The sequence below is a fragment of the Mesoplodon mirus genome (assembly GCF_964341445.2).
Source record: "Mesoplodon mirus genome assembly, chromosome: 18".
Lineage (NCBI taxonomy): Eukaryota > Metazoa > Chordata > Mammalia > Artiodactyla > Ziphiidae > Mesoplodon > Mesoplodon mirus.
Window position 1 is genome coordinate 3,211,597 of NC_138994.1, and position 12,848 is coordinate 3,224,444.

General features: G+C 42.8%; 1 protein-coding gene across 1 annotated transcript in view; it reads right to left on the reverse strand.

The window, feature by feature from the left end:
• Positions 1 to 9,857, reverse strand: part of NPEPPS (aminopeptidase puromycin sensitive) — an 85,595-nt gene extending 75,738 nt beyond the window's left edge. The window contains exon 1 of the mRNA XM_082604942.1: positions 9,451 to 9,857. Coding sequence (XP_082461068.1) covers positions 9,451 to 9,711 — 261 coding nt within the window. The 5' untranslated portion in view covers positions 9,712 to 9,857. The remainder of the gene's footprint in view (positions 1 to 9,450) is intronic.
• Between the last annotated feature and the right edge of the window lie 2,991 nt (positions 9,858 to 12,848).

Here is a 12,848-nt window from a genome sequence, read left to right on the forward strand (position 1 = left end):
TATATAAGATCAGCAAACAATGTTTTTAATCTTACACAAATGGTATCAAAAGTGTGTATAACCTTTTGCAACCTGTTTTTTTCATTTAACATTGTTTCTGAGATAGGTAAATGCTGATAGATGCAAACCTAACTCATTAATTTTACTTCTGCATAGTAGTATTCCACTCTATAAATAAACCACAGTTATTTATCCATTTCCTTCCTGAAGGAAGTTAGGTTATTTCCACTTTTTTGTTATGTAAAAGAGTACTATAATAAACATCTTGGCCCATGTTTTCTTGTGCACCCATTTTCTTTACCAAGAATTGCTAAAATCATCCTCCAGAGTAGTTTCAATGCATGCTCCAATAAGCAAAGAATAAAGAAATCCTAGTTTCAGCAACCTCCCAAAAACTTAAAAATTTTTCGACAATCTGGTGGTTATTAAATGGTATACCTGGGACTTCCGTGGTGGCGCCGTGGTTAAGAATCCGCCTGCCAATGCAGGGGACACAGGTTTGACCCCTGGTCCAGGAAGATCCCACATGCCATGGAGCAACTAAGCCCGTGTGCCACAACTACTGAAGCCCTAGCACCCTAGAGCTGTGCTCTGCAACAAGAGAAGCCACCGCAATGAGAAGCCCACGCACAGCAATGAAGAGTAGCCCCCCCTCACCACAACTAGAGAAAGCCTGCGCACAGCAACAGACCCAATGTAGCCAAAAATAAATAAATAAGTAAATTTATTTTAAGAAATGGTATTCCATTATTGTTTTAATTAGAATTTCTCTGATTACTAGTAATTCTCCTTTCTCTCTCTTCCTCTGCCCCTTGCAACCCCTGCTTCCCTCCCTCCCTCTCTCTTTCTTTTTTGACCCTTGAGTTTTTCCTCTCCTACTTGCTCATTCATAACCTTTGCTCATGTTCCATTTGGTTGTAACCTTGTTTTTCTATAACTGTTGCATTACACAAAATCTCAAATTCATTTTCAGACATTTTAATGGTCTAAATCTAAAATAACAAAAATACAGATGTCCTAAATCACATATGCCTACAGAGGCCAATGAAACAGATGAGTACAGTAGGCCAGGTGAAGGCTATGTATAAAGGAAAGCTATGTGTAAAGGAAGGGGGAAGTAGACATTTCTTGGAGCTAACCAATTATTGCTATGTACAATAAAAAACAGGCTCAGTGTTGACAGATCTTCCAATTAAAAAAAGCCACAAATTCAGATTTCATGTGCAATCTCCCAATTTCTAATTGATGACAACTAATTCAAAATTTTCTATAACACTGTATAGACCAAACAAAACCCAACAGTGCCTTGAGTGTCGCTGAACGGACCACAGAACTAGGTAAGGACATGGAATAATATAAAATCTGTATGAAAGGGCCTCCCTGGTGGCGCAGTGGTTGAGAGTCCACTTGCCGATGCAGGGGACACGGGTTAGTGCCCGGGTCTGGGAAGATCCCACATGCCGCAGAGCAGCTGGGCCCGTGAGCCATGGCCGCTGGGCCTGCGCGTCCAGAGCCTGTGCTCCGCAATGGGAGAGGCCACAACAGTGAGAGGCCCGCGTACTGCAAAAAAAAAAAAAAAAAAAAAATCTTTATGAAAAAGCTACACCTAAGAGTAATTATTTTATTAATAACCAATACATAAACATGATTAATATTAAACTAAAATTACCTGACCTAAATTACAGATAGTATGTTATTAAGCCTGTAACAGACTGTCAAAATCTCTAACACATAAAGTGAAACTATTTTGGCTCATTAAAAAAAAAAAATTCTTCTCATAAATCTTCCTGTTTCTAAACAAAAATGCCATTTAGTGAACAGTTTTTTTGGTTTTTGTTTTTTTTGGGTTTTTTGGTAAGTGATAATATTCCTTCACACTGTTTACTTCACCAGAACATACCTAAACAGCACTAAAACGTTTACATCCCGACTGGCTGTTGATAGCACTGTGCTGGAACAAAAAGAAAAAAATAACTCTGCCTACTCACAAACTGACTTTTAAAAAAATTTTCAGAAACACAAAAATGAAGCACTGGGGTGTGCTCCAAAGGGTAAAATGAATAAAAACCTTCCAGAGTTTGACGGTTATGCCAACAAAATCATTAATAACAGTGACTTAGTTACATGTTTGTTGTTGTTTTTAAATATTTATTTATTTATTTGGCTGCACCAGGTCTTAGTTCTGGCACACGGGATCTAGTTCCCTGACCAGGGATCAAACCCAGGACCCCTGCATTGGGAGCACGGAGTCTTAACCACTGGACCACCAGGGAAGTCCCTAGTTACATGTCTTAATCTTTACCTAGGCAATCCTATTTTCATCCATCAACACCTACAATGAATTTAATGGTAGCCAAGCAGTTCATCTACCATGTCAAGATACCTGTACTACACTACATATACCAAATGACATTTATCTCACTACTATTGTACCATTTTAAGGGAAAGTGTTTGTTAACTTTGAAAGGTACAGGGCACAACATCTAGTTACAAGTACATTCCAATTCCTCCTGGGTTTAGGGAAAACCCACCTGTTTATACTAATGAATTAAGCTGCTTGTTGAACAGCAATTAATTCTTTTTTTTTTTTTTTTTTTTGAGGTACACGGGCCTCTCACTGTTGTGGCCTCTCCCGTTGCGGAGCACAGGCTCCGGACGCGCAGGCTCAGCAGCCATGGCTCACGGGCGCAGCCGCTCCATGTCATGTGGGATCTTCCCGGACCGGGGCACAAACCCGTGTCCCCTGCATCGGCAGGCAGACTCTCAACCACTGCGCCACCAGGGAAGCCCAATTAATTCTTTTTTTCAGGGTATTGCCATTTCTGGAAGGGTGGAAGGGGAGAACTAAAGGAACAAAAATACTTATCTTAATAATAGAACTCCACTCAAACTTTAAAAAACAGACAGTTATATTCTGTCTCATATAAGAGATTTTTTTTTTTTTTGGCCGCACCTTGTGTAATGCAGAACTTCCCCGACCAGTGATCAAACCTGTGCCCCCTGCAGTGGAAGCGTAGAGTCTTAACCACTGGACCACCAGGGAAGCCCCTAGAGATGCATTTTAAACAACAGGATAATCCATAGAAAGGGCTTTTACCACTTACTGCCTGATACATAGTAATCACTTAATAGATGACATTATTAAGACACATGCACAGAGGGCTTCCTTGGTGGCACAGTGGTTAAGAATCCACCTGCCAACGCAGGGGGCATGGGTTCAATCACTGGTTCGGGAAGATCCCACATGCCATGGAGCAACTAAGCCTGTGTGCCACAACTACTGAGCCTGCACTCTAGAGCCACAAGGCACAACTACTGAGCCCACATGCCACAACTACTGAAGTCCATGTGTCTAGAGCCCATGCTCCTCAACAAGAGAAGCCACTGCAATGAGAAGCCTGCACACCTCAACGAAGAGTAGCCCCCCACTGGACGCAACTAGAGAAAGCCAGCGCAGAGCAACAAAGACCCAACACAGCCAAAAATAAATAAATAAAATAAATAAATTAAAAAAAAACAAACACATGCACAGAGACCAAGACTAAATGTGCACCTAACAGTCTATAAAGTACCTAATCAAAATGCTATAAAATTTAAGAACTATGTGCTGTATTATATAGCACATATTATATCTTACATTGGATATCAGCATACTCTATGTACCAACCAAGGAATGTAATTTAAAACATCCATGTGGGGCTTCCCTGGTGGCGCAGTGGTTGAGAGTCCGCCTGCCGATGCAGGGGACGCGGGTTCGTGCCCCGGTCCAGGAAAATCCCACATGCCGCGGAGCGGCTGCGCCCGTGAGCCATGGCCGCTGAGCCTGTGCTCCGCAGCAGTATAAGCCGCAGTGGTGAGAGGCCCGCGTAACGCAAAAAAACAAAACAAATAAAACATCCGTGTGGACTTAAGTGTATGCTTAAGTACTCAACCACCACACTGATCTTTTTGATGCTTTCCCAACAAGAGCACTGACCTAATGATTCAATATGATTTCTCACATACTAATATCATCATGTTATTGAATACTACCTGTATGTTCCACTGTCAAAAATACAGGTAATAATGTAAGTCAACTATACTTTAATTAAAAGAAAAAACAGGTAATAAATCAAAGGAATTTCAGCATTATCATCTTCACTGGACTTCCCTGGTGGTGCAGTGATTAAGAATCCGCCTGCCAATGCAGAGGACACGGGTTCGAGCCCTGGTCCAGGAAGATCCCACATGCCGCGGAGCAACTAAGCCTGTGTGCCACAACTACTGAGCCTGTGCTCTGGAGCCCACAAGCCACAACTACTGAGCCCACATGCCGCAACTACTGAAGCCCACGCACCTAGAGCCCGTGCTCTGCAACAAGAGAAGCCACCACAATGAGAAGCCCGCGCACCGCCACTAAGAGTAGCCTCCACTCACCGCAACTAGAGAAAGCCCACGCACAGCACGGAAGACCCAACAGACCCAAAAATAAAATATAAATAAATAAATAAAGTTATTTTTTTTAATCCTTTAAAAAAAAAACCTTCACTTTCCAAACTTAAAATAGAAGCAGAATGTTAAAACTGGCATATAAATTGTGTTGATAACAAGCTTATTTTTACCTTTTCCATTTGGTGCTATTAATGAATGGAACGTTAGCATATCCTTTCTTTGATTCAAACCCAGGGTTAGTTAAGTCTTCTTGGAGTCCCATACAGACTGAACCAAATGCTAAGTAATGGTTCTACTGAAGAGACAGCTTGACCATTGGTAACAATTTTATAATGGAAGTTTCCTAAGAGCTAGGAAAGCAGCAATCTGAGACAATTTTTTTCCTGAATAAGTCTTTACTACAATCACTCAGGAATACACCTTACATGTACTAGAAAGACTCAAAAGGGTTTTTTTCTGATTGCTAAAATCCTGAGATTTTAGTAAAAGGAAATCTCCAGTGTGATAATTCCAAATACCGGTCAGTCTGAAGCCTGAGTCACTTTGCCTAAAAAGCGATTTCATCATTAAAATTTTGTAATAATCATTGCCTTTGTGGAATAGGGCTATAATTTCTAAAGACAATAAGGAGCAAATAATTAGTAAACACAAATTGAGCTGAGTTTTCTAACAAAAGAGACATTAAAAAGGGCAAGCTGCAGAAAGTCAAACATAACACATAAACATACAGAACATTACTATTTATTGTTTGTAGCTACTTTTGTACACCCTAAAACTTTAAAACTATACATAGGAATAATATCTACCAAAAAAAGAGAATTTACCTCTCAGGGTGAGGGTGAGAAGAGATGGAAATGAACTTTAGTGGTATCTGTGACATTTTATTTTCCAAAAAACATCATGTACACGTTAAAACAAATGGGGCAAAACATTAATATCTGCTAAATCTGGGTGGTGGTTACTTTCTCTGTATTTAAAACGTTTCCTAATTTAAAATAAAATTTTAAAGTGATTACATGTGGCCAAATAAACTGAGAACTACATACTTGTATGGTGTTCAAAATGGAATCTCCAAGATCTAGAGAACTAATCTCAATTAACAACAAAACAGCTATCCGAAGACTCAGTCCTTTGCCTCAGACTCAAATACAGATTAGAATAAGATTTACTTTACAATAAGAACAGGCTCATTTATGTAGCAAAGTTCAGAGAAGTTTCATAGATAATTTACTACTCAAGACTGCATTTATCCAGGTTGCATTGTTGTATTGGACAATATCAATTATCAAGAACCAGGAAGTTTAAAAAAAAATTTTTTTAAAGCCTTTATGGAAGCCAGAATAGATGATACAAAGTCCATACAATAAAGCTCATACCTTTCACTCAGAAGAGAATCCATCAAACCCTCACTTAGAAAAAAATTTTAAGCTCAAACAAGCTTGTTTATTTGGTTACTTAGACCTCTTCAGATCAAGTTCAGTAAAATAGAAGAGGGAAGAAAATGCACAATAGGGAGCAACAAGGCACAATAAGCAGCAAGTAATAACCTGAGTAAGGAAAACAAACAAAAAAACTTTAAAGAAAAGATATGAAACTATAAATTATAGTACACAGTTTTGGGTAATCTATGGTTATAAGTATCAATGACATGTTAGAATGCTGTCCAGTATTTAGAAAAAGAAGAAAAGAAAGAAACCTAGATTATGAGGAATTATGGAGCTTAAAAAGATAAACATTTCCACCAAAATATTTACATATTTTTTAAAGTCTGAGTGCCTCAAAGGGTAAGCTCATTTATCTGGAAAATTCACTGCAAAATTCATTGCCAGATGATACTGGATAAAACTCACCATACAAAAGTTTCTTATACTCAGGTGTTTCCTCATGGATACATTTCAAGAAACAGAATAGAAAATCTGAACAAATTCAATTCCTTATGACCAATCTTTCACATTTAATTTAAGACCATTTAGTGATCTAGCACAATGCTGTACAAATTAATTAACTTTATCTGTTTTAAGTAATAAAAAACTACTAAAATGACTGCACAGAATATCTGCAAAATTTGGACAGAAAATTCCATAACACAGGGTGACAATAACATCCATTTAAGTGCCAAGTTGTAGCCTGCCAAACAATCTACTGTATCTGTAACTCTCCTCTACGTGCCAATTTAGTCATCACCATTATGAATATTTTGTTGGCGGAGGCCAGGGATTGTTTAGTATATCCTGACTTCTGGCCTTGAAGGATAAAGTTAATTTCTCTGGCACAGGTGAAATATTTCCATATGAGAATTACTGTATAAACCACTATACACTCATAACCAGGAACTGTAGCCACTCACATAAACTTGTAATCTATTTTTAAATTAATTATCCACAAAGCAAGAGAGTCAGAATTTTAAATAGCTACGAAGTCTGTTCCTCTCAAATATCCTAATGTAAAAGGAGAGGAAAGGGAATGTCCCATTTTTCTAGGCCCATGATAACACATTTTCAAAACCTGCTGAATTAGACCACACTCACTTACGTAAAAGACAACTACTTTTAAATCACTGCACATTGACTAATTTTCATCTTCCCCAGGAGTCCACACCCCAGACCAGGTTAAAAATCCACTAAGTTTCTAATATGTAACCTGTACAAATACTCTGAGCTTATCATAAAATTTTGCAACTAAAGGAACCAAGCAACTTGCATACTTTGTGCAATGTAATTCCAAACTGTTAGGGAACTGACACAATACCAATTATCAATCTAGGCTTCTAGAGACGTAATTTTGTCCACGTTTTTATATTTCCACAGTGAGATACCACGTAATGCCACAAGTTAAACTTATTGCTCCAATCCATGGATTTCAAAAACATCAATATATGCTTTTTACTACTAATGTTAACTTTTTACTAATGTTAACTCCTCTTTACACTTCCAAAGGTGGCAAAGCATACAATTAAAAAGTCCAATCATCCTTTAATAAAACCTGTTAGAATTCTCTATCATGCCATCTTTCATTTGTGTTGCCACCTTGCCTGAAAAAAATTTTCTGAAAAGCTTTGAAAAGTTAATGTTACAAAAAAAAAAATTCATTTATTTCCTTGTATCAAATTAATGAGTCCCAGCTAATACCTAGTACATTACCACATGCTCCTTCATTGGCCCAAACCAGTTCACCACCTATTTCTCATTTCTTTCCAAAAGCAAGTAGAAAAGGGGTAAGGAGGAGCATGTCACTGCTTGTTGTTATACCCTAGCACAAATAAAACTGTCATTTCCCAATAAAATAATCATTTGAAAATCTTTATTATTGATAATATTTTTTCTGAAACTTTTCCCTAAATATGTATACTTCTCAAAATTATGAATGCATTATGGGGTACACCAACTATTGGGGTAAAGAAATAAATGATTTTTTTTTTAATGTTAGTCTTTTCACATAATGCAAACTCATTCATTGCTAGGTCCTTCTTCCCGCAGGTCTGCCAAGTCACAAGACACACTACTGTTTACAATCCCTCCCATCTGCCCACAGCCAATATATATCAAACACTCTAGTCACTTGGCTTAAATAAACAGTCTCTCCCAAATAACCCTCTCAAATCCTAATTTAGACCCAAGATGCACTCATTCTGATTCATATTCTTAATGGAAAATTTTTAAATCACCTGACTTTCACAGGGGTAAGTTTTGCCTTTTGATGCAGCCAGACAACAGAGCCCTCATGCTTTCATACAAGCACTCCAAATCTGACAGTATACTTTTTAATTCTACACTTTTAGACATATTTTCAATCTGAGTACTCGGCTTTCAAAAATAACTGCCAACTTTCAATTCATTCGAACGCTACACCAGTCTACATTTCTTTCGTTTCGCTGCTACATACACCCTATTCTTTAAGGTTGAGGCCTACTGATTTTTTCCCCCTGACTGCAGTAGGAAAAGGAATGAAACAAAATATATTTACCATCCTTCTTTTTAAAGGTAAATACTAAACAGTTCCCATTTTTCATTACAGACTTCACATAATACATCACATAACACGGTATCACAAATGTCTATTGTTCTGGATCTTTGTAAGGCATCAACACTAATGATCTCCAAAATCAAACAATACTTTAGGTAATCTGCGGGGGGAGGGGCGGGGGGAGCATGATTCACCAAAAACTGCAAGGAAGAGTAATGGCATACTGTCACCGGTGGTATGCTAAAACTAATAGCTTCTTTCAGAGGAGGGTACTGCTAAGCAACCATCGCTGTAGCAATAAATCCACCTGCTTTAAAGGCTGCAAAGCTAGGAAGATGGAAGGGAAAGCGGAGATGGGGGTCCTCCTTCAGCTTCTCGAGAGGTTAGGAGAGAACAAAGTCAATGCTGCACTGTCACTTGAGGGAAAGGAGAAGGGGGAGGGGGCGGATCATCTTAGAAACCCAGCCCCTGGGCCGGAGCAGGCGGGGAGAACTCAGCAAGGCTGCCCGGGATTAACATCTCCCTCTCACCCTCTTCCCCCTTCTAGAATCTCCCCTCCTGGCTAACGCGCGGCAGCCGGGTCCCAGATGACGGCCCCTTCCAATGTGTCCTCCATGGGGCGTAGGGAGAACGAGAGAAAAGAACTGAGTCAGGAGGCTGCGCATGGACTCCGATGACCCCTCTGGCCTCCCCAACACCCTCCAGCCTCTCGCAGACCACGACCAAGCCCGGAAAGGCCGGGGTCTGGGGGAGGCTCCACACAGGTGTGCTGGCCCCGAGGGGCACACGGGCCGGGCCGGGCCGGCCGGTTCCCGCGGCGCTCCCTGCAGCACGGCCCGGGCCCCAGGCCGGCAGGGCAGAGCACAGCCGCCCGGGCGCCCCGCGGCCGCCCCAGAGGGGCGCGCCCGTCCCCGAACCGGCCCCCCCAGCCCCAGGTCCGCAGCGCCCAGGCCCGCGCGCCCGCTCGCCCGGCCGACCGGGCCCCCAGCCCAGCCCGTGGGCGCGGCCTAACTGCTTGCCCGGCAGCTCGCCCCCGGCACCCGAGGGTCGCCGTACCTGGGCGGAGGCCTCCAGCTTGCCCTCGAAGGTGAAGTCCAGCAAGTCGGGCTTGAGGCAAAGGCTGTAATTGATGGGGCAGACGTCGGCAGGCAGCCGCTCGAAGGGCCTCTTCTCCGGCATCGCGGCGAGGCCCAGGCTGTGGAGGCGGCGGCGGCGGCGAGAGGAGCGGCTGAGGAGGAGAAGGAGGAGGGGAGGAGGCGGAGGGCCGAGGAAGAGCAGGCGGCGAGCGAGGGAGGGGGCGGCGGCTGCCAGCCACATCCACCGAGCGCCGGCGACCGCCTGAGGAGAGCGACCGGGGGAGCCTGGGGGCGGGGGAGAGACCCAGCCCGAGCGCCAGGGGCCGGGAGGCAGGCAGTACGGACGCGCGGGCTGGCGGGCCGGCTGCCTACAGGGAAGGGGGCGGAGGGGAGGGAAGGGGAGGAGGGCCAGCAGGGAGGGAGGGAGAGAGGGAGGGAGGGAGGGAGGAGGCGGCGGCGGCAGCAGCAGTTTTTGCGTGCGCGGCCCCGCCGGACGGGCGCGCCTCCGACGGTGTGCGCGCGCGCGCCGGGTAGGGGGCGGAGCGGCGAGGGCGCGGCCAGCTTGGCGGGATGTAGGGTCGCCGGCGAGCCCTGGGGGTGGGAGGCGGCTGCCGGCGCTGCACCTGTCTACGCCGCTGCGGGGAGCAGGCCGCCTGCGAGCCGGAAGAAGCCCGGAAGGGTTTGAGAAGCACAGAAAAGGCGTGAGGGCCCCCCACCCCCTACACGCACGCACGCGCGCGCACACACACACACACACACACACACACTTCTCTCTCTCGTCTCTGTCTCTATGTCTCTGTCTCTCTGTTTCTGTCTCTCTGTCTCTTTGCCCCCCACCCCGCTAACCCCCGGGCTGTCTTTGGAAATAGAAGCCTATGTAGTTGGTCAGTGCAGTCAGGGCAAAATGTTGAAATATCAATTCAGAACAAAACCCCAAACTAGATTTTTACCTCCAGACCAGCAGAAAACCCTAATAGGAGGCTCTTTGGCCGTAATTATTCCTGTTATTTTAAGTAGTAACTTCAGGGGATGATATGAAGAATTTTGTTAGAAAACCTTTAATAATTCAGGTTACTTAAACCAATAAGATTTGGACGTTTGAGGGTGTGATTTCAGAAATTAGAAGATTTTTGTTTTCATGATTTAATGTTCAAAAGTAAGATGTGTTTCACCTTTTTTGTTTTCATCTTTGTTTCTACTTTTTTAAAAAAAATAGAAGACCTGGGTATTCCCTGGAGGTCCGGTGGTTAGGATTCTGTGCTCTCACTGCCAGGGCCTGGGTTAGATCCCTGGTTGGGGAACTAAGATCACGCAAGCCTCGTGGTGGGGCCAAAAATAATAATAATAATAAAATAAAAGGCCTTTTACCAATTGTGACCTCTTTAAAGGTAAATTAGCTGTGGCTCCCTCAGTTTTGTAGTTATCTCGCAAATTGAGGTATATATATTTTTAATATAAATATTAATTACATATAAATGTGTGTATATTTAAATATATGTTTTAAAGTGTCAAGGACAAGGAGATTTTAATTCCCCATATTCCTTTATAGAACCTTCTCATGTAGAACCGCTTAATTTTTAAAACTCAGTGCTGAAAGTTGTACTGGACCACTGTTGTTCAATAGAAATATAATGCAAGGGACTTCCCTGGTGGCGCAGTGGTTGGGAGTCCACCTGCCAGTGCAGGGGACACGGGTTCGATCCCCGGTCTGGGAAGATCCCACATGCTGCGGAGCAACTAAGCCCGTGCACCACAACTACTGAGCCTGCGCTCTAGAGCCCGCGAGCCACAACTACTGAGCCCACCCACCTACAGCCCATGTTCCGCAACAAGAAAAGCCACGGCAGTGAGAAGCCCGCACACCCCAACGAAGAGTAGCCCCTGCTCGCCGCAACAAAGACCCAACACAGACAAAAATAAATAAATTTATTTAAAAATATATATATATATAAAATGCAAGCCAGCTAAGTAACTTTAAATTCAAAAAAAGAGAAAAAGGTGAAACTGATACATCTTATTTAACCCCATATATCCAAAATATTATCATTTCAACATGCAATCAACAAAAAAGTTTTAATGAGGGAGTTCCCTGGTGGCCTAGTGGTTAGGATTCTGGGCTTTCACTGCCACAGCCTGGATTCAATCCCAGGTGGGGGAACTGAGTTCCCGCAAGCTGGGTGGCCAAAAAAATAAATGTATATGATTTTTTTTCCATAATAAGGCTTTGAAATCCAGTGTGTATTTACAGGACATCTCAATTTACAGCACATCTTAATTTTTTTTTTTTTTTTTTTCCGGTACGCGGGCCTCTCACTGCTGTGGCCTCTCCCGTTGCAGAGCACAGGCTCCGGACGTGCAGGCTCAGCGGCCATGGCTCACGGGCCTAGCCGCTCTGCGGCATGTGGGATCTTCCCAGACCGGGGCACGAACCCGTGTCCCCTGCATCAGCAGGTGAACTCTCAACCACTGCGCCACCAGGGAAGCCCACGTCTTAATTTTGACTAGGCACATTTTGGGTTTTCAACAGCCCCATGTGACTAGTGACTATTATATTGATCAGCATAGTCTCGGACACTAGGCCTGCCCTCCTATCCTCTGAATCCTACATACCTTTTAGAGCAGACTGAAAAGCTGCAGTCATTTCAAAGTAAGATGTGAGATGGGGCCTTTTGTTACATGGTTGCATTTCTATGACCACTTTTTGGTCACAAAATAATAACATAATACTAATATATTAATAATGTAATTAATAATTGCATACTAATGTATTGAGTGCTTACTAAACACTTTTCACGTATTAATTCATTTAATCCATTCAACAATTCTGTTAGGTGGACACCATTATCCCCATTTTACAGATGAGAAAACAGGCACACAGAGATTTAGTGACTTGCCCAAGGTCATATAGCTGATAAATGGCAGAGCTGACATTAGGACCCAGTCATTTTTTTTCTCTCCTGGAAAATTTTGCAGCATTTCCCCTATTTTCTACTTCTCCAGTTTTGTTTTATTCTAATTCATCTGTACCTCAGCTTCTTAAAAAGTTACTTTTATTATGCAAGAACCTTTGAGGCTCCCTCTTTTCTGTTAAAGCAAATTTGATATATAACCATTTAAGGCTCTTCATGCACTGTCCTTACCATTTTCTCCGACTTGTTTCTCCTTACCCTTTAACATAGATTCTCCAGTCTTAGCAAGCTAAGCTGTTTACCACTTGGTCCTTAGAGCTTGCTCACTCTCTTCTCTACCATTGCTCATGCATTATTGCTTGGAAAGGCCTCCTCATCCTTCTTTGCAAACCCATGCCCCTCCCTTCCTTTAAAACTCACCTCTTCCAGAAAGTCCTCATTGACTAACTCCACCCAACTGTAACCCATT